Genomic DNA, 21,455 nt, shown 5'->3' with positions numbered 1-21,455 from the left:
ACTCACACTTACCTCACCTTCCACCTCTCTTACACTCTAACCTCGCTCCTCTCTCATTTTCACTTAACCTCTCTCCTCTCAGAAACTGTCTTCGTCACTTAATGTCTCTCTATCGTTCTTTCAAACACTCACTCATTTAACCTTCCTATTTCAGATCTGCTTAAACTTATTCATTGTTTTCTCTCTCTCGTTATCTCTCTCTGAAAAAGCACAAACACGCTTCATCTCTCTTCGCTGTCTGAGAAAACATCTAATTGATGGAGATTCAATCCTCTCTGTTTCTCTCTCCCACTTCCTCTGACAGGCCCTGACTCACTTTAAATCTCCTCTTTTCTAATAACCCTCTTTGGGAAAACTCATTTGTTCTCTAATTCCTCCTCATTTCTCCCAGTGATGACCCTCAGTCCATCTCCCAATTCAGTGAATGTGTTAAAAGTCCAAATAATCTCCTTTATTGTTTAAAATAGGAATGGAGGTGACTGTAATGCTGAGACTGGCAGCAATCTGTGTGGTTGTTCTTGATGCTGTCAGAGTGAGTTCACCCTCACAGACAGGAAGACTGTTCATGGTGATAACATCAAACTGACGCCGGCTGTTTCACTCTCAGGTAACACAACTTCCTGTTTCCCTGCTGCCGGTTCCAAATCTCACATCTCACTTCTGAGCAGAAAATAAATCCAGGGACCACAACCTGGTGAGAACATCTGTCAATGCGGCCTGTATCTGTCCAGAGAGTCAGGGCAGAGTCACACAGGTCACATTGTGGTGACATTTACAAATGAGTCAGTTATTTCTGTTCAGAGTTTCCATTTGCAGATAAAACCAGCTGTGTCTGTGGATCAGTTTCTAAATCATAGAAACCCTACAGTGCAGGAGGAGGCCATTCGGCCCATCGAGTCTGCACCGACCACAATCCCACCCAGGCCCGACCCCCATATCCCTACATATATTTACCCGCTAATCCCTCTAACCTACACATCTCAGAACACTAAGGGGCAAATTTAGCATGGCCAATCAGCCTAACCCACACATCTTTGGAGGAAGGAAGGAGCACCCGGAGGAAACCTACGCAGACACGAGGAGAGTGTGCAAACTCCACACAGACAGCGACCCGAGCCGGGAATCGAGCTCAGGTTCCTGGAGCTGTGAAGCAGCAGTGCTAACCGCTGTGCTTCCGTGCCGCCCACTGAGTTCCCTCTGCTCTGATGTGGAGATGCCGACTCTGCTCCCCATAGCTGGGAACTGATAGCCTGCTCCCTTAAATTCTATATCATTCTCTCTGTATTGCTTGTTTCCTCTGTTTCTCAGCTTTTATCTTCGATTGCTTCCTTTCTACTTTTTAAAATCTTTCTAAATTTTTCTCTCAGTCTTTCTGTCTCTCCCTCTGTACCTCTCTCAGGCTCTGTGTGTTCCTATTTGATCAAGATGTTCAAAATCATGAAGAGTTTCTGATTGATTATAGAAGGAAAAACAGGGAGAAAAGCAGAAAAACCCGGCAGGTCCGGCGGCATCTGTTCAGAGAGAAACAGTTAACATTTTGAGTCCATATAATTCTTCAGGGCAGGAAAAACATGGGTTATCCATCTTAGATTAGGGAATGTGATGGAGCGATTTAATAGAGATGTTTAAAATGACAAATGATTTATTATAGTGTCAATGGAGAGTAATTATCTCCCAGGAGCAGGAAGTCTGTCGATGGAGAGAATCTATTTCCCAGGTGCAGGAGGGTCTGTAAGCAGATGATACAGAGATTTAACATAACTGACAACAGAACTGGAGGGGGTGATAAGGAGAATTTTTTACACAATAACTTCATATGATCTGGAATGCGCAAACTGACAGGTGCTAGAAGCAGGTTTAATAGTAACTTTCAAAGGGAATTGGATAAATACGTGCAGAACGTAAATTGGCAGAGTTCTGGTGAATGGGATTAATTGGACAGTTCATTCATCTTTGTGACATTCTGAATGTTTCTCTCCTAAGGTTTTAATGTTTGATCTTTTCGGTCATAATGTGTCTCAAACAGAAGATTAAAATATTGGGTTTGATGATCTGTCAGATCTCTTTCCTGTGTGTCTGTGTAACTTGAGAACTGGAGATAACCATGAGGAGGAACTGATTATTTTCAGTTCCTCTAACAGATACACCTCAGATATCAGAAATCCCTGGAGTTCGCCATGTCCTCATTATTCTCGCCTCGACTATAACAGCTCTCAGTCAGGCCGAGTCAGTCACATGTATCTGTCGTGATGTTTCCACTTCTATTTTATCACTCACCTCCCAGTGACACTCACCACAACACAGACACCCTAAAATATCATTGCTCCCTTACACCTTGTCCTCCTATTGTAATCGAATGTTTGTTGGGCCTCTTGTCTCCCTTGTCAGATTACCTGCAGTTAAAATGACCTCAGAGACACTGAAACCAACCTTTGTGATGATTATACCAGACTCCAATCAGCCCCAGGAGCTGCAGTTGTAAAATACAGTAAGAGTTTTAACAATACCAGGTTAAAGTACAGCAGAAATATAGCAGAATGTAAAATACAGCAGAATTGGAATAACAGACAGGTTATTGTCTGATAATGACAGTGGCAGAGTAACACACACCGGAATCTAAATACATTATATCAATAGACCATGACTGACTCACACTATCAAATGAAACCTAAACTTTGGTTATGGTACACTAGATACTGACTGTATTACCATTACATTGGATCTAATGCTGTGTTCACTAACATACTACAACGTGACTCTTATTATTTGAACAAACATTGTATTTGTTACACTCAGAGTAAGTCAGTGCTTTGCTGTGTTGTCTCTGTGCTCCATCCCCACTCTGATTGTATTGGAGCCTGTGTGTGTCACTGTTACACTCAGAGTAAGTCAGTGCTTTGCTGTGTTGTCTCTGTGCTCCATCCCCACTCTGATTGTATTGGAGCCTGTGTGTGTCATTGTTACACTCAGAGTAATGATGTGGAGATGCCGGCGTTGGACTGGGGTAAACACAGTAAGAAGTTTAACAACACCAGGTTAAAGTCCACACAAGCTTTCGAGGCTCTAAGCCCCTTCTTCAGGTGAGTGGGAATTCTGTTCACAAACAGAACTTATAAAGACACAGACTCAATTTACATGAACAATGGTTGGAATGCGAATACTTACAACTAATCAAGTCTGTTGGAATGCGAATACTTACAACTAATCCAGACTGGATTAGTTGTAAGTATTCGCATTCCAACCATTATTCATGTAAATTGAGTCTGTGTCTTTATAAGTTCTGTTTGTGAACAGAATTCCCACTCACCTGAAGAAGGGGCTTAGAGCCTCGAAAGCTTGTGTGGCTTTTGCAACCAAATAAACCTGTTGGACTTTAACCTGGTGTTGTTAAACTTCTTACACTCAGAGTAAGTCAGTGCTTTGCTGTGTTGTCTCTGTGCTCCATCCCCACTCTGATTGTATTGGAGTCTGTGTGTGTCATTGTTACACTGAGACTCTGTCACTGTGATTATTGGACAAACAGCAAGTCACCGTCACAATGCCCGGTTGATTGACGGCAGCGCGGACCAATGGGAAGAGGGGGCAGTGCTGGAGGACCAATCTGGAGCGGCCGGTCCTCCAACCAATTGGAGCGAATGAGGGGCGGGGCCAGCTTTGACTGGAGCATGCGCAGTGTGAGTAATGGCGATGGACAGCGGCTTTTGTTTTGCGCTCGGAAATCTGTTCGAGGTGATTGGCGACACGGAGAGAGCAATGGATCGTCCAGGTGGGTGGAAACGCTGCGTAAGCATGTTGTGTAAGGCGCAAACCGCGGAAGAGAGCTTCCCGGACCCAGTTTGTACCGAGCAGGGCTGCGGCTCCTCATGTTCGTCCCGGGTTAACGTTCGCCATCTTTATTGGGGGCAATATGCAGCAGTGCGCACGTGCGGCCGCCATGTTTGTAGAGGGCAATGTTGTCAATGAGTGGGAGGAGCTTGTTCCCCAGTGTTCAGAATGGAGACAACTTGTCCATCAAATTGCAACAATCCTCTGAGTCCCAATGTCTTATTGATGAGGCAGAGCGGTGACAGAGAAGGAAAAAGAAAGGGAAATAAAAACAGTAGGTTTTAGGAAATAAAAACAGTGAGAGTAGGTTTCTTTCCCAGAAAGTTTATTCTTGTTTACCCCAGATTTAAAAAAATGCCAGGCAAGATGTTGGAATGCTCCTCTTGCAGAATGTGGGAGATCAGCGAGACCTCCAGTATCCCTGACGACAACGCCTGCAAAAGATGCATCCAGCTGCAGCTGCTAGCAAAGCGTGTTAGGGAACTGGAGCAGGAGCTTGATGACCTCCATCTAATTCGGGAGAATGAGGAGTTTATAGACAGTAGCTTTAGGGAGGTAGTTACACCTAAGCAGAGCACAGGAAATTGGGTTACTGTAAGGAATGGAAATGTGAAAGGACAGGCAGAGCAGGGTTCCCCTGTGGCCATACCCCTCCACAACAGGTATACTAAATTGGATACTGTTGTGGGAGATGCTTTACCTGGGACAAGCTGTGACAGCCGGAACTCTGATACTGAGTCTGGTTCTACAGCGCAAAAGGGTGGGAGGAAGAAGAGGGGAGCAGTAGTGTTAGGGGACTCAATGGTCAGAGGTACGGACAGGAGGTTCTGTGGTCGGGACAGAGACTCCCACATGGTTTGTTGCCTCCCTGGTGCCAAGGTCAGGGATGTCTCTGACATTATAGCCATTAGTGAAACTTGGCTACAGGAGGGGCAGGACTGGCAGCTCAATGTTCCAGGGTTCCAATGTTTCAGGTGGGATAGAGGCAGAGGGATAAAAGGTGGGGGGGTGGCATTGTTGGTCAGGGAAAATGTTACAGCGGTACTCAGGCAGGATAGATTAGGGAGCTTGTCTACAGAAGCCCTATGGGTGGAGCTGAGAAACAGGAAAGGTATGACCACATTAATGGGGTTGTATTATAGACCACCCAATAGTCAGCGAGAATTGGAGGAGCAAATCAGCGGAGAGATAGCTGACAACTGCAAGAAACACAAAGTTGTGATAGTAGGGGATTTTAACTTTCCAGATATAGATTGGGACTCGCATACTGTTAACGGTTTAGACGGGGTAGAGTTTGTAAAATGTGTTCGGGAGAATTTTCTACATCAGTATATAGAGGTGCCAACTAGAGAGGATGCGATATTGGATCTCCTATTGGGAAATGTGTTAGGGCAGGTGATGGATGTGAGTGTGAGGGAACACTTTGGATCCAGTGATCATAATGCCATTAGTTTCAACCTGATCATGGATAAGGATAGATCTGGTCCTCGGGTTGAAGTTCTGAACTGGAAAAAGGTCAAATTTGATGAAATGAGAAGGGATCTGGGAAGTGTGGATTGGCACAGGCTGTTCTCTGGTAAGGATGTAAATGGAAAGTGGGAGGCCTTCAAAGGAGAAATTTTGAGAGTGCAGAGTTTGTATGTTCCTGTCAGGATTAAAGGCAAAGTAAATAGGAATAAGGAACCTTGGTTCTCGAGGGAGATTGTAACACTGATTAAGAGGAAGAGAGAGTTGTATGAAATGTACAGGCAGCAAGGAACACATCAGATGCTCGAGGAGTATAAAAAGTGCAAGAAGCTACTTAAGAGGGAAATCAGGAGGGCTAAAAGAAAACATGAGGTTGCTTTGGCAGACAGAGTGAAGGAAAATCCAAAGAGCTTCTATAGGTATGTTAGGAGCAAAAGGATAGTGAGGGATAAAATTGGTCCTCTTGAAGATCAGAGTGGTAGACTGTGTATGGAATCAAAAGATATGGGGGAGATACTAAATGGTTTTTTTGCATCCGTATTTACTGAGGAAAGGGGCATGGAGTCTACGGAAATAGGGCAAACAGGTAGGGAGGTCATGGAACCGTTACAGATTAAAGGGAGGAGGTGCTTGCTGTCTTGAGGCAAATCAGAGTGGATAAATCCCCAGGACCGGACAGGGTATTCCCACGGACCTTGAGGGAAGCGAGTGTTGAACTTGCAGGGGCCCTGGCAGACATATTTAAAATGTCAGCATTCATGGAGAAGGTGCCGGATGATTGGAGGGTGGCTCATGTTGTTCCGTTGTTTAAAAAAGGCTCCAAAAGAAATCTTGGAAAATATAGGCCAGTAAGTTCGACGTTGGTGGTGGACAAGTTATTGGAAGGTGTGATAAGGGATAGGATCTACAAATATTTGGATAGACAGGGACTTATTAGGGAGAGTCAACATGGCTTTGTGCGTGGTAGGTCATGTTTGACCAATCTATTCGAGTTTTTCGAGGAGGTTACCAGGAAAGTGGATGAGGGGAAGGCGGTGGATGTTGTCTACCTGGATTTCAGCAAGCCTTTGACAAGGTCCCTCATGGGAGGTTAGTTAGGAAGGTTCAGTCGCTGGGTATACATGGGGAGGTAGTAAACTGGATTAGACACTGGCTCAATGGAAGAAGCCAGAGAGTGCTTGTGGAGGATTGCTTCTCTGAGTGGAGGCCTGTGACGAGTGGTGTGCCGCAGGGATCGGTGTTGGGTCCATTGTTGTTTGTCATCTATATCAATGATCTGGATGATAATGTGGTAAATTGGATCAGCAAATTTGCTGATGATACAAAGATTGGAGGTGTAGTGGACAGTGAGGAAGGTTTTCAAAGTTTGCAGAGGGATTTGGACCAACGAGAAAAATGGCAAATGGAATTTAACGCAGACAAGTGTGAGATATTGCACTTTGGAAGGGCAAACCAAAGTAGAACGTACAGGGTAAACGATAGGACTCTGAAGAGTGCAGTTGAACAGCGGTATCTGGGAATACAGGTACAGAATTCCCTAAAAGTGACGTCACAGGTGGATAGGGTCATAAAGAGTGCCTTTGGTACATTGGCCTTTATAAATCGGAGTATCGAGTCTAAAAGTTGGAGTGTTATGGTAAGGTTATATAAGGCATTGGTGAGGCCGAATTTAGAGTATTGTGTACAGTTTTGGTCATCTAGTTACAGGAAGGATGTAAATAAGGTTGAAAGAGTGCAGAGAAGGTTCACAAGGATGTTACTGGGACTTGAGAAGCTGAGTTCCAGAGAGAGATTGAATAGGTTGGGACTTTATTCCCTGGAGCGTAGAAGATTGAGGGGAGATTTGATAGAGGTGTATAAGATTTTGATGGGTATAGATAGAGTGAATGCAAGCAGGCTTTTTCCGCTGAGGCTAGGGGAGAAAAAAAACAGAGGGCATGGGTTAAGGGTGAAAGGAGAAGAGTTTAAAGGGAATATTAGGGGGGGGCTTCTTCACGCAGAGAGTGGTGGGAGTGTGGAATGAGCTGCCGGATAAAGTGGTAAATGCGGGGTCACTTTTAACATTTAAGAAAAACTTGGACGGGTTCATGGATGAGAGGGGTGTGGAGGGATATGGTCCAAGTGCAGGCAAGTGGGACTAGGCAAAAAATGGTTTGGCACAGACAAGAAGGGCCAAAAGGCCTGTTTCTGAGCTGTAATTTTCTATGGTTCTAAGATCTGCCCTCATTCTTCTGAATTCCAATGAGTATAGTCCCAGTCTACTCAGTCTCTCCTCATAAGCCAACGCTCTGAACTCTGGAATCAACCGAGTGAATCTCCTCTGCACCCCCTTCAGTGCCAGTATGTCCTTTCTCAAGTAAGGAGATCAAAATTGTACACAGTGCCACAGATGTGGCCTCACCAGCACCTTATACAGCTTCAACATAATCTCCCTGTTGTTAAACTCCATCCCTCTCACAATGAAGGACAACATTCAATTTGCCGCCTTAATTGCCTGCTGCACCTGCAAACCAACTTTTTGTGATTCCTGCACAAGGACACCCAGGTCCCTCTGCACAGCAGCATGCTGCAATTTTTTGGAAGCGCGGGGGGAGCTGGTGTGGCTTTCACACCGAGTGTGGATGGGGAACAGAGCCGGTGGGTGGAGAGATTTCATTAACACCAGACTCGGGTCGCAAAGTTCAATAAAAATCGAACGGTCCCCCATTTGGACCGAGAGGACCGATAGATTCGGTTGTTCTCTCGGTATCGGGCCGGGCTCGCCAGCCGCCATCTTTATAAGGGGCAATGTTACGGCAAGGACGCTGCCATCTTTATAGGGGCAATGTTACGGCAAGGACGCTGCCATCTTTATAAGGGGCAATGTTACGGCAAGGACGCTGCCATCTTTATAGGGGGCAATGTTCCGGCAAGGATGCTGCCATCTTTATAGGGGCAATGTTACGGCAAGGACGCTGCCATCTTTATCGGGGCAATGTTACGGCAAGGGCGCTGCCATCTTTATAGGGGCAATACCAGCAGCAGGAGAGAACTTTATGCATCTCTATGTTAAAAGCAAAATACTGCAGGTGCTAGAAATCTGAAATAAAAACCGAAAATGGTGGATTGTTATCCTGGACTGACAGTAATGTATTTACAGGATACTCGAAGGAGAGAATTCACAATTCAAAACATTGTATCTAGATTCTGTCAATTCATCAAGACCTTTGAATGTGCAAAGAAGCTGTTCTGTCTGTGGGAAATGATTTCAGCTATAAATGTGTCTGGTATTTGGATATAAGACTGATAATTTCAAAACCAAGACTCCGCTTGACTGGAAATCATGGCAAAGTACTGCAGATGCTGAAATCTGATGAAGGGTCATCCTGACTCGAAAAGTTGGTTCTATTCTCTGTCCACAGATGCTGTCAGACCTGCTGAGAGTTTCCAGCATTTTTTGCTTTTGTTGTGACTGGGAATCAATGTGGGTGAGCAGGCACTGAGGTCTTGGGGCTAACTGGACTTGCTGTCATAGAGTCACACAGCACAGAAAGAGGTCCTTCAGCCCATAAGGGAACAAGCGAGGAAAAGATGTTCCACAGCATCAGAATTGTCTATTCAGAATTTCTGTCCTGGACTTACGAGGATTAATTTTATAAACTCCTTTTACAGGCTATGAGAAAGGGAGGAATTCCAAACAACAACATCAAACCAAACATGACATCCAACATCTACTCACTTGATTCATCAGTGCTTGAATATTGTGGACCTTTGAATGTGGAATGAGAAATGTTTCTTTGTTCTGTCTGAGGATTTCAAACTGGAAGTTTTGAAACAATTGACTGGAAAAGCACTGAGTGAGAGTGTTCCAGTGAACTGACTGTGGAAAGAGCTTTAACCAGTTATACAGCCTGATAAAACATCACATCATTCAAAGCGAGGAGAAACCATACAGGTTTCAACTGATTGTCCAACCTGGAGAGTCACAAGGACACTGGCACCATGGAGAAACTGTGGAAATCTGGAGACTGTGGGAAGAGCTTCAATTACCCAATGCTGAAAACACATTACCATTGTCACACTGGGGAGACACCATTCACCTGCTCTGTCTGTGGGAAGCGATTCACTCAGTCATCACATCTCACTGACCATCAACTTGTCCACAGTGATCAGAGACCTTTTAAATGTTCTGATTGTGAGAAGAGGTTTAAAAGCAAGAAGCATCTGGTAGCACATCAGCTTGTTCACACTGGGGAGAGGCCGTTCCTCTGCTCTGTGTGTGGGAAGAGATTCAATCGGTCATCCCACCTTCTGACACATCAGCAAGTTCACACTGGGGAGAGACCATTCCTCTGCTCTGTGTGTGGTAAAGGATTCATTCAGTCATCCCAACTTCTGAGACATCAGCGAGTTCACACTGGGGAGAGGCCATTTACCTGCTCTGAGTGTGGGAAAGGATTCAGTCAGTTGTCTGACCTTCTGGTACACCAACGAGTTCACACTGGGAAGAGGCCTTTCACCTGTTCTGTGTGTCGGAACAGCTTTGCTCAGTCATCTACTCTTCAGAGACACCAACGAGTTCATACTGGAGAGAGGCCATTCACCTGCTCTGAGTGTAGGAAGGGATTCATTCAGTTATCCGATCTTCTGAGACACCAGCGAGTTCACAAATGATTGTAGGATTTGGAGTTTGTCATTGCTGCTTTTAGAGATATCCAGGACTGAACATGTGGCTGTGTAACCTGAGGTGTGTAAGAAATGTGTCCCAGCCACGCTCTTCCATGATTCAGTGGTCCTGGAGGGAGAACAGAAACTCCTTTACAACTGGGTTTAGAGTCAGGAAGAACAACGGTGAATATTGGAAATGTGATGTCAAGTCAGAGATTGGTGTTAAATTGGGATCTGTTCCAGACTGAGACTCTGAGAATAAATAGAAATGTGGAATGAACATTTAAAATGTTTGTGTGATATTCTTGATCAGACAATAACAGCACTCTACATTTTTATTGTCTCTTTAACACAGTAAATGTGAGAACTGACACTGTTTTCAGATGATGTCATTGATGGGAATATGTTGATGAGAAATAAGAGGCCAAGCCTCTGGAGACACCAGAGGTAAGTGTGGGAATGGGAAGGGAAGATATTAGAAGTGATTCTCTGACTCTGATTGAAGAGAGAAGAATAGTTTTAAAGTTTACTTATTTATTAGTGTCACAAGTAGGCTTACATTAACACTGCAATGAAGTTACTGTGAAAATCCCCTGGTCGCCACATTCCTGCACCTGTTCGGGTACACTGAGAGAGAATTTAACATGGTCAATGCACCCTAACCAGCACATCTTTTGGACTGTGGGAGGCAACCAGAACATCTGGAAGAAACTCACACAGACAAGGGGAGAATGTGCAGACTCTGCACAGACAGTGACTCAAGCCGAGAATCATAGCCGGGTCTCTGGTGCTTGTGGCAGCAGTGCTAACCACCATACCACCCATATAGATCCAGGAGAGAGCAGCCCCACCCAGCTGCACAACAGTGGAGAGGGATGGAGCAGGATGATGTGGGCGACCTTGTCAAAGGCTGCAAATCGGTCGAGGATGAGAAGGGAGAGTTTATCTTTGTCGCAGTCACATAGGATGTCAGTGGAGACTTTGACAAGAGCTGTAATGTGGCAAGGCAGAAACTTGATTGAAGAATTCAAATATGGAGTTCTGGGAAAGATGGCCTTGGGTTTTGGGAGATGACAAAACATTCAGTGTGAATGAGGGGCGGGGCTGGAGGACCGAGCGAGAGCAGCGAGTCCTCCAACCAATCGGAGTGAATGAGGGGGCGGGGCTGAGGGTGGGTTGCACTGTGGTGATCTGGAGCATGCGCAGTGCCGATCACTGAGGATTGAGGCGGTTGTGGAAATATTGCCGCTCGGTCCTCCAGCCCGGCCCCTCTTCCTATTGGTCCGGAGCCGCCGTCAATCAGTCCCCGGGCATTGTGAGTGAAACAAACCCTTCAGAATCATTGTCAGCTCCCTGGTTTGCCCTCTTTTTTTTAGGTCAAACCAAACCAAGTAAACAAACTCAGATTAAATCAGGACAAAGTAAAAGGGGCAGCTCCCCAAAAAGGAGGGAGAACAGCCCGAACAGAAATCAAAGTACGGGGCTTCTCCCTCCCTCCCTCCCGGGAACAGGCCCAGGTTAACGGCCCCATCCTGGCTCAGCCACTGGAGGATGGTTCACATCAGAGGATGGGGGAGGGGGACAATAAATTATACAATCCCGACAGTGCAGAAGGAGGCCATTCGGCCCAGTGAGTCTGCACCGACCACAACCCCATCCCTCACTGTTTGTATGTTCCCACAATTCTGGGAGACGCCAGCCTCACACAGCCTGACCTCAGTTCTGGCAAGACCCAGAGTTGCTGAGCAGAAACTGATAGCCAAGTTTCGCACACATGAGGACGGCCTCAACCGGGATCTTGGGTTCATGTCACACTATCTGTAACCCCCACGACTTGCCTGGACTTGCAAAATCTCACAAACTGTCCTGTCTGGAGACAATACACATCTCTCTAACCTGTGCTTAACGCTCCCTCCACTCGCATTGTCTGTACCTTTAAGACTTGATTACCTGTAAAGACTCGCATTCCAACCATTATTCTGTAAATTGAGTTTGTGTCTTTTTATGCCCTGTTTGTAATCAGAACTCCCACTCACCTGACGAAGGGGCAGCGCTCCGAAAGCTAGTGGCGTTTGCTACCAAATAAACCTGTTCGACCTTAACCTGGTGTTGTGAGACTTCTTACTGTTTTTACACCAGTCCAACGCAGTATCTCCACATCATGACATTTAAGGGAACAGTAAATTAATATAGGACAGATGTAGGACACTGCGGGCGTGCGGTGGACTGAAAGGATTGAGTATGTGGACTTTAAGAAAGAGGTTGTGCTGGAATCTTTGAATGGCATCAAGATAGATAAGTCGCCGGGTCCGGATGGGATGTACCCCAGGTTACTGTGGGAGGCGAGCGAAGAGATTGCAGAGCCTCTGGCGATGATCTTTGCGTCGTCGATGGAGACGGGAGAGGTGCCGGAGGATTGGAGGATTGCAGATGTGGTTCCTATTTTCAAGAAGGGGAATAGGGATAGCCCAGGTAATTACCGACCGGTGAGTCTAACCTCAGTCGTTGGTAAACTGATGGAGAAGATCCTGAGGGACAGGATATATGAGCATTTAGAGAGGTTTAGTATGCTCAAGAGTACTCAGCATGGCTTTGTCAAGGGCAGGTCGTGCCTTATGAGCCTGGTGGAGTTCTTCGAAAATGTGACTAAACACATTGACGAAGGGAAGGCGGTAGATGTGGTTTATATGTATTTTAGCAAGGCGTTCGATAAGGTCCCCTATGCAAGGCTTCCAGAAAAAGTAAGAGGGCATGGGATCCAAGTGGCTTCTGCCCGGTGGATCCAGAACTGGCTTGCCCAAAGGAGGCAGAGAGTGGGTATAGATGGGTATTTTTCTCAATGGAGGTCGGTCACCAGTGGTGTGCCCCAGGGAGCTGTTCTGGGATTCTTGCTGTTTGTCATTTTCATAAATGACCTGGATGAGGAAGCGGAGGGATGGGTTGGTAAGTTTGCCGATGACACGAAGGTTGGTGGGGTTGTGGATAGTCTGGAGGGATGTCAGAAGTTACAGAGGGACATTGATAGGATGCAAGACTGGGCGGACAAGTGGCAGATGGACTTCAACCCAGATAAATGCGTCGTGGTCCATTTTGGTAGGTCAAATGGGATGAAGGAGTACAATATAAAGGGAAAGACTCTTAGTACTGTAGAGGATCACAAGGACCTTGGGGTCCGGGTCCATAGGACTCTAAAATCGGCCCCGCAGGTGGAGGAGGTGGTTAAGAAGGCATATGGTGTGCTGGCATTTATCAATCAAGGGTTTGAGTTTAGGAGTCTGGGGATAATGATGCAGCTATATAAGACCCTCGTCAGACCCCACTTGGAGTACTGTGCTCAGTTCTGGTCGCCTCACTATAGGAAGGATGTGGAAAAGATTGAAAGGGTGCAGAGGAGATTTACAAGGATGTTGCCTGGATTGAGTGGCATGCCTTATGAGGATAGGCTGAGGGAGCTCGGTCTTTTCTCCTTGGAGAGACGAAGGATGAGAGGAAACCTAATAGAGGTGTATAAGATGTTGAGAGGCATAGATCGGGTGGACTCTCAGAGGCTTTTTCCCAGGGTGGAAATGTCTGCTACGAGAGGACACAGGTTTAGGGTCTGGGGGGTAGGTACAGGGGAGATGTTAGGGGTAGGTTTTTCACACAGAGGGGGGTGGGCGAGTGAAATCGGCTGCCGTCAGTGGTTGTGGAGGCGAACTCAATAGGGTCTTTTAAGAGACTCCTGGATGAGTACATGGGTCCTAATAGGATGGAGGGTTGTTGGTCGGTCGAGAAGGTAGGAATGTGTTCGGCACAACTTGTGGGCCGAAGGGCCTGTTTGTGCTGTAGTTTTTCTATGTTTCTATATGTCTAGTGTATATGGTACCCAGATTAGATATTTATGTTGCTGTAATAAAATACATTTATTATTATTTCTTGCATTGTAATATAAGGCTGCAGCGATGTTATACATTTCCAGTCATAAAGTCATTACAGCACAGAAGGAATCCATTTGGTAACTCGAGTCCAGTCTGACTCTCTGTATAACATTCCAGTCCCATTCTCACTCTATATCCCATTCTCCTGAAAGTTTATTTCCTTCAAGTGCCCATCCACTTTCATTTTTAAATAGAATCCATAGATATGGATGGAGAGTTACAACTTTTTGGGAATGAAATAGGAAAGAATGTTCCATATAAACTGGAATTGTCTGCTCTGAATTTCTATCCTATACTGACTGTGATGACTTTTACAAACTCATTTCATCGGATTTTGAAGGAGGAATCACAGGCAAAAATCTCAATCGTCACGTCTGGACAGAGTCATATTCCTTGGGATCTGAATATCTTGTAATATGGAACTGTAGCTACGTTATATATTTCCAGACATCTCTTCCCTCAGAGGGTTGTGAGTCTTTTGGATTTCTCTTCCACAGGGACCAGTGGAGGCTGAGGATCATTGAATATATTCCAGTTAGACAGATTTTTGACTGACAAGGGTGTTGAGGGTTATGGGGAACAGACAAGAAGATGGAGCAAAAGCTAAGATGTGGGGGGATTTCTTCACTCAAGGATGTGGTAAAGCTTTGGAATCTCAACCCCTGAGGACAGTGAAGCCTCAGTCATCAACTATTTTCAAGAGAGAGATTGATTGGTTTCCAGATATTGAGGATATCAAGGGATATGGGTTTAGTGTGGGAGAATGATGCTGAGGTAGATGAACGAATTATCTCATTGAATAATTTAAAAGGCTCGATGGGCCAAATGGCCGACTGCAGCTCCTATTTGTTATGGTCTCTGTGTCCAGGACAGGAAGCAGTGAGCATGGATCTGTCAATCAGCCTCAATCAGCACCTTCAGGAGAATTGGGAGGGTGAATATTAGATACAGCAGAGAGAGAATGGAGGGAGAGTGTGTGGGATGGAGATTCACAGCTTTTTGGGACTGAAATAGGAAAGAATGTTCCATAGAAACTAGAATTGTCTGTTCTGAATTTCTATCCTGTACTGACACTGATGACTTTTATAAACTTGTTTTACAGGATATTGAAAGAGGAATCGCAGACCGAAATCTCAAACGTCACGTCTAGATCTGACAGAGTCATATTCCTTGGGAGCTGAATATCATTGGCCTTTGAATCTGGAACGAGAAATGATTGTCCGGTCTGTTGATTTGAAAAGATTTCAAATGTCAGTGTGACTGGAAAAGCACCAACACACTGCCACACTCGAGTGAGAGTGTTCCAGTGCACTGACTAAACCAGTTACACAGCCTGAATAAATATCACACCATTCACAGCGGGGAGAGACTGTAATCTTGTTGTGAGTGAGGACGAGGCTTCAACTGATTGTCCACCCAAGAGAGCGGCAAGGACACCTGCACCATGGAGAAACCATGGAAATGTGGGGACTGTGGGAAGAGATCCAGAGCCCCATCAGAGCTGGAAGCTCATCGGCGCAGCCACACTGGGGAGAGACCGTTCACGTGTTCTCAGTGTGGGGAGGGATTCACTCAGTCATCCAGCCTGCAGACACACCAGCGAGTTCATACTGGGGAGAGACCGTTCACGTGTTCTCAGTGTGGGGAGGGATTCAGTTATTTATCCAGCCTGCGCACACATCAGCGAGTTCACACTGGGGAGAGACCATTCACCTGCCCTCAGTGTGGGAAGGGATTCGCTTGTTCATCCAACCTGCGGGCACACAAGTGGGTTCACACTGGGGAGAGGCCGTTCACCTGCTCTCAGTGTGGGAAGGGATTCACTCGGCTTTCCGACCTGCGGACACATGAGCACATTCATTCTGGGGAGAGGCCATTCACCTGCTCTCAGTGTGGGAAGGGGTTCACTCGGTCACATGACCTGCAGAAACACCAGCGAGTTCACACTGGGGAGAGGCCATTCACCTGCTCTCAGTGTGGGAAGGGATTCACTCAGTCATCCCACCTGCACAAACACCATCGTGTTCACACTGGGGAGAGGCCGTTCACCTGCCCTCAGTGTGGGAAGGGATTCTGTGATTCATCCAGTCTGCGGATACACCAGCGAGTTCACACTGGGGAGAGGCCGTTCACCTGCTCTGTGTGTGAGAAGAGATTCAGTCTTTCATCCCACCTGCGGAGACACCAGCGAGTTCACAAGTGATTCGAGGGGTTGGATTCTGCTGTTATTGTTTCTGCTCTCAATTACACCCAGGACTGCATTTTGTTCATTCTCACAGTTGGTCAATGGGGAGACTCGGAGGGTTTCTTTCTGCTGGACTGGCCGGTCTCACGCCTTTGCCTCCAGTGGGCTGATGCTCTTTGAGTCTTGTTGCGAATACCTGGTTTCAAATTTCACACGGATCACAGAGTGACAGGGTGTTAGGAAGTTAAGAGTCACTATTTCTGTTTGAAACCCCCTCAAATGCCTATCCAATTTCCTTTGTAATTGTTCATTGTCTCCACTTCCTCCACCCTCGTAGGCAGCGAGTTCCAGGTCATTACCATTTGCTGCATCAAAATTTTCTTCCTCACATCTCCCCCGCCTTGCATCTCTGACCCAAAACCATAAATCTGTGTCCCCCTCGTCCTTGTCCCACCAGCGAATGGGAACAGCTTTTCTTTGTCCACCTTATCTAAACCTGTCAGAATCTTGTCCACCTCTATCAAATCTTCCCTCAACCTCCTTTGCTCCAAGGGGAACAACCCCAGTCTGACATTGACAATAAAGAACAAACTAACAGAATGTGTTAATACCTGAAATCAAATGAGAATGTTTAATTTCTGTTTTAAAGATATTATGAATATATTGTCCTGGACAATAAAGGAATTGGAATAACTCACCTTGGGGGGGGTGTGGTTGAATGGAATATATCAATCTTGTATCCACCTACAGTGAGTGAAAATCTGGAATGTGTAGCTGGAAATCCCTCCCTGTGGGCTTCCTTACACCTCAGGCATTGTAGCAGTTTAAGAAGGCAGTGTTGGGGTTGACCATGGCCGAGGCAGCTGCATACAGCCACATATTCTGTTATAATTGAAGGACAGTGAGAGTTTTAACAACACCAGGTTAAAGTCCAACAGGTTTATTTGGTAGCAAATGCCATTAGCTTTCAGAGCGCTGCCCCTTCATCAGTTGGAGTGGAAATCTGCTCCCAAACAGGGCACAGAGACACAAAATCAATTTACAGAATACTGATTAGAATGTGAATCTCTACAGCCAACCAGGTCTTAAAGATACAGACAATGTGAGTGGAGGGAGCATTAAGCACAGGTTAAAGAGATGTGTATTATCTCCAGACAGGACAACCAGTGAGATTCTGCAAGTCCAGGAGGCAAGCTGTGGGGGTTACTGATAGTGTGACATAAAGCCAATTTATCTTTCAAGGGGTGAGTGTCTCAGAGGTATGCAACTGGAAAACATTTTCCATTCACCTCCTGCGTTGCTGCAGTATATAGATATTGTTCTCACTCTGCCAGCAGGGCTGTGGGATTAATTATTCAGATCTTAAAGACAGCCCAACTGGGCAGGATGTGCCAAATGGTTTCCATCTGTGATGTATCGTTCCACAAAACAGAATATTCAGCATAGAACATAGAACAGTACAGCACAGAACAGGCCCTTCGGCCCACGATGTTGTGCCGAGCTTTATCTGAAACCAAGATCAAGCTATCCCACTCCCTATCATCCTGGTGTGCTCCATGTGCCTATCCAATAATCGCTTAAATGTTCCTAAAGTGTCTGACTCCACTATCACTGCAGGCAGTCCATTCCACACCCCAACCACTCTCTGCATAAAGAACCTACCCCTGATATCCTTCCTATATCTCCCACCTCGAACCCTATAGTTATGCCCCCTTGTAATAGCTCCATTCACCCGAGGAAATAGTCTTTGAACATTCACTCCATCTATCCCCTTCATCATTTTATAAACCTCTATTAAGTCTCCCCTCAGCCTCCTCCGCTCCAGAGAGAACAGCCCGAGCTCCCTCAACCTTTCCTCATAAGACCTACCCTCCAAACCAGGCAGCATCCTGGTAAATCTCCTCTGCACTCTTTCCAGCGCTTCCACATTCTTCTTATAGTGAGGTGACCAGAACTGCACACAATATTCCAAATGTGGTCTCACCAAGGTCCTGTACAGTTGCAGCATAACCCCACGGCTCTTAAACTCCAACCCCCTGTTAATAAAAGCTAACACACTATAGGCCTTCTTCACAGCTCTATCCACTTGAGTGGCAACCTTTAGAGATCTGTGGATATGGACCCCAAGATCTCTCTGTTCCTCCACAGTCTTCAGAACCCTACCTTTGACCCTGTAATCCACATTTAAATTAGTCCTACCAAAATGAATCACCTCACATTTATCAGGGTTAAACTCCATTTGCCATTTTTCAGCCCAGCTTTGCATCCTATCTATGTCTCTTTGCAGCCTACAACAGCCCTCCACCTCATCCACTACTCCACCAATCTTGGTGTCATCAGCAAATTTACTGATCCACCCTTCAGCCCCCTCCTCTAAGTCATTAATAAAAATCACAAAGAGCAGAGGACCAAGCACTGATCCCTGTGGCACTCCGCTAGCAACCTGCCTCCAATCCGAAAATTTTCCATCCACCACCACCCTCTGTCTTCGATTAGACAGCCAGTTACCTATCCAATCGGCCAACTTTCCCTCTTTCTCACACCTCCTCACTTTCATCATAAGCCGACCGTGGGGGATCTTATCAAACGCCTTACTAAAATCCATGTATATGACATCAACTGCTCGACCTTCATCAACACACTTAGTTACCTCCTCAAAAAATTCTATCAAATGTGTGAGGCACGACTTGCCCTTCACAAATCCGTGCTGACTATCCCGGATTAATCCGCATCTTTCTAAATGGTCTAAATAAAGGGTCTGAAGGCAGAGCTGGTTAAGCCACACAAAATAAGGGACATTTGATTTTTTGATCTTTGATTTGTTTTGAATTATTGTTATTGCGTATTGTTATGATCCTGATTGGGACTGTTGACAGAGAAATTTGAACCCAGTGAGTAACAAAGAATTACGCCACAAAATTCTATGCATGTAAACAAAAACAAACTTTATTGGATATGAAAAACAAAAGAAAATTAAAAACCAATACGACAAACAGAACACTGTAGTTTAGAAAGACTTACATTATAAACTCAGTTCTACTTTTTAACTTCTACCCCCAAGATTTCCCTTCTAAACGATATCTTGAAGGTTCATTCAGTTCTGTTCCTGTGAACATATGGAAGGTACATCAAAGCTCCCCAGAATTCACTTTAATTCTCCTCAGTATTCCAGCTATTTTCCAAGTTTTCATGGGGGTCTTTTCATTAACTTTTGACTGAACAACCCTCCAACTTTCCTTCAGGGCCTCAAAACTGTGGAACTCCTCAGTCCAAGCCTGAGCTTCACTGCCTTCTTGCTGAGGGATTTAAACATGAGAAACAGCCCTGGTCCCTCATGATCCTCGAGGCTTCTACTCCCACAGCTGGTTCACAGCTCCCGCTCCCACAGCTGGTTCACAGTTCCTGCTCCCACAGCTGATTCATAGCTCCCGCTCCCACAGCTGGTTCACAGTGGGAGTGTCATTGGCCGAGTAATGCAGAAACCCAGCAAAGGATCCGGGGACAGGCAGCTGGTGGGATTTGAATTCAGTGAATCAATCTGGAATTATATAAAGTTAGTCTCAGTAACGGTGACCATGAAACTATCATCGATTGTTGTAAAAACCTGCCCGGTTCACCCTATTAATGCTCCCTATTAGGGAAGGAAATCTGCCATCCTTACCCGGTCTGGCCTACATGTGAATCCAGACCCACACAGCGATGTGGGTGACTCTTAACTGCCCCTCTGAAATGGCCGAGCAAGTCACTCCGTTCAGGGGCAATTAGGAGCTGAGCAACGTGTGCTGGGGCTTTGCCAGCAGTGTCCACATCCCAGGAAAGAATAAAGAATATTCCACGGAAAGTGATGGGTGATTTGAAATGAATTGAAAGTAGGTCAGGAGGTGCTCGTATCGTCCAGAGCTGCTTTTCAATGGATCCTCCTGTTTAAAATAAAAACACATCAGTGTGCCCCTTTCCCAGACACACTGACCTTGGAATATCACAATGCTGTTTTTAAACATTCCTTTGATAAAGAATCAGTCATTTAGAATTGTGAAACAGACAGAAATTAAATGTTCTGTTTTTCCTGGGATCCTCCTGTGCCTGGCACCGGTGTCCTGAACAAGGTTATTAACATTCTCTGGGTTAAAGGTTCCTCCTGTTTCTTGCTGTCTGTTGTGTCCTTTGTCACGGTCGGTACCAGGACATTTCTATTGAAAGGTTGTTAAGAAATTCCAGTGAATTCCAGCCCCTTGTGTAACGTTCCATTTGGTGTGCGTCAGATTCAGAGATGTCCACGTGTGTGTGAAAAGGGTTCTGGGTCAGGGTTTTAACCCTTCTTTCCCCGTTAGTAACAATGAGCCCTGTATTCAATTCTAAAGTATAAAGTCCTCATTAGATATCAATTCTACCTGTTATCTACATTTCACCAACCAGTCTATATTTTCATCACAGGACTGCAGTGGGAGCACCGTCAACATCTTACTGACGTGATCGATTTTATCGAGGGGGTGACGAAGGTGATCAATGAGGGTAGAGCAGTGGATGTTGTGAACATGGATTTTAGTAAGGCTTTCGACAAGGTCCCTCATGGTCGGCTCATCCAGAAGATTAAGATGCATGGGATTCACGATCACTTGGCCGCTTGGATTCAGAACTGACTTGCCCATAGAAGTCAGAGAGTAGTGGTGGAGGGTGTTTTTCTGACTGGAGGTCCATGACTAGTGGTGTTCTGCAGGGATCCGTACTGGGACCTGCGCTATTTGTGATATATATAAATGACTTGGATGAAAATGTGGATGGGTGGGTTAGTGAGCTTGCAGACGTCACAAAGCTAGATGGAGTTGTAGATAATGTAGAAGGTTGTCAAAGGATACAGTAGGATGTAGATCAGCTGCAGATATGAGCGGAGAAACGGCAGATGGATTTTAATCCGGACAAGTGTGAGGTGCTGCACTTTGGGAGCTCAAATATTAAGGATAAGTAGACAGTTAATGTACAGAGGGATCTTGGGGTTCAAGTCCATAGCTCCCTGAAATTAGCCACACAAATATTTATCGGTAAAGAAGGCATATGACATGTTTGCCTTTATTGAGTACAAGAGTCAGCGTGCCATGTTGCAGCTTTATAAAACTTTGTTTGGGCCACACTTAGAATATTGCGTTCAATTCTGGTCACCACATTACAGAAAGGATGCAGAGGCTTTGATGAGGGTGCAGAAGAGGTTTCCCAGGATGCTGCCTGGAATGGAGGGTGTGAGCGACTGACAAACGGGGGTTGTTTTCTCGATAGCGGCGGAGGGTGAGGGGAGACCTGATAGCAGTCTATAAAATGAGAGACATAGAACCTTATCCTCAGAGTTGATATGTCTAATACCACGGAGCATGCACTTAAGGTGAGACGGGGAAAGTTCAAAGGAGATGTGAGAGGTAAGG

The 21,455-nt window shown here is 45.6% G+C and overlaps 2 protein-coding genes across 4 annotated transcripts in view; one reads left to right on the top strand and one right to left on the bottom strand.

The window, feature by feature from the left end:
- Positions 1–21,455, bottom strand: part of LOC144483802 (uncharacterized) — a 186,477-nt gene that overhangs the window by 43,836 nt on the left and 121,186 nt on the right. The window lies entirely within an intron of this gene.
- LOC144483832 (uncharacterized) lies at positions 3,664–20,803 on the top strand. 3 transcript variants are annotated; one of them, XM_078202384.1, is made up of 3 exons: positions 3,666–3,766; positions 10,295–10,386; positions 14,959–20,803. In XM_078202384.1, exon 3 carries the CDS (start codon positions 15,301–15,303, stop codon positions 16,057–16,059), a length of 759 nt encoding a protein of 252 aa, XP_078058510.1. In that variant the 5' UTR covers positions 3,666–3,766; positions 10,295–10,386; positions 14,959–15,300; the 3' UTR covers positions 16,060–20,803. The 3 variants fall into 3 exon arrangements, with proteins under 3 accessions (XP_078058512.1, XP_078058510.1, XP_078058513.1); XM_078202386.1 differs by lacking the exon at positions 10,295–10,386 and having other exon boundaries at positions 3,664–3,766; XM_078202387.1 differs by lacking the exon at positions 14,959–20,803 and having other exon boundaries at positions 8,944–10,309.

Source organism: Mustelus asterias, unplaced genomic scaffold (genome assembly GCF_964213995.1).
Source record: "Mustelus asterias unplaced genomic scaffold, sMusAst1.hap1.1 HAP1_SCAFFOLD_79, whole genome shotgun sequence".
NCBI lineage: Eukaryota > Metazoa > Chordata > Chondrichthyes > Carcharhiniformes > Triakidae > Mustelus > Mustelus asterias.
Note: the sequence above shows the minus strand (reverse complement) of the source record. Positions and strands in the feature narration are given on the sequence as shown.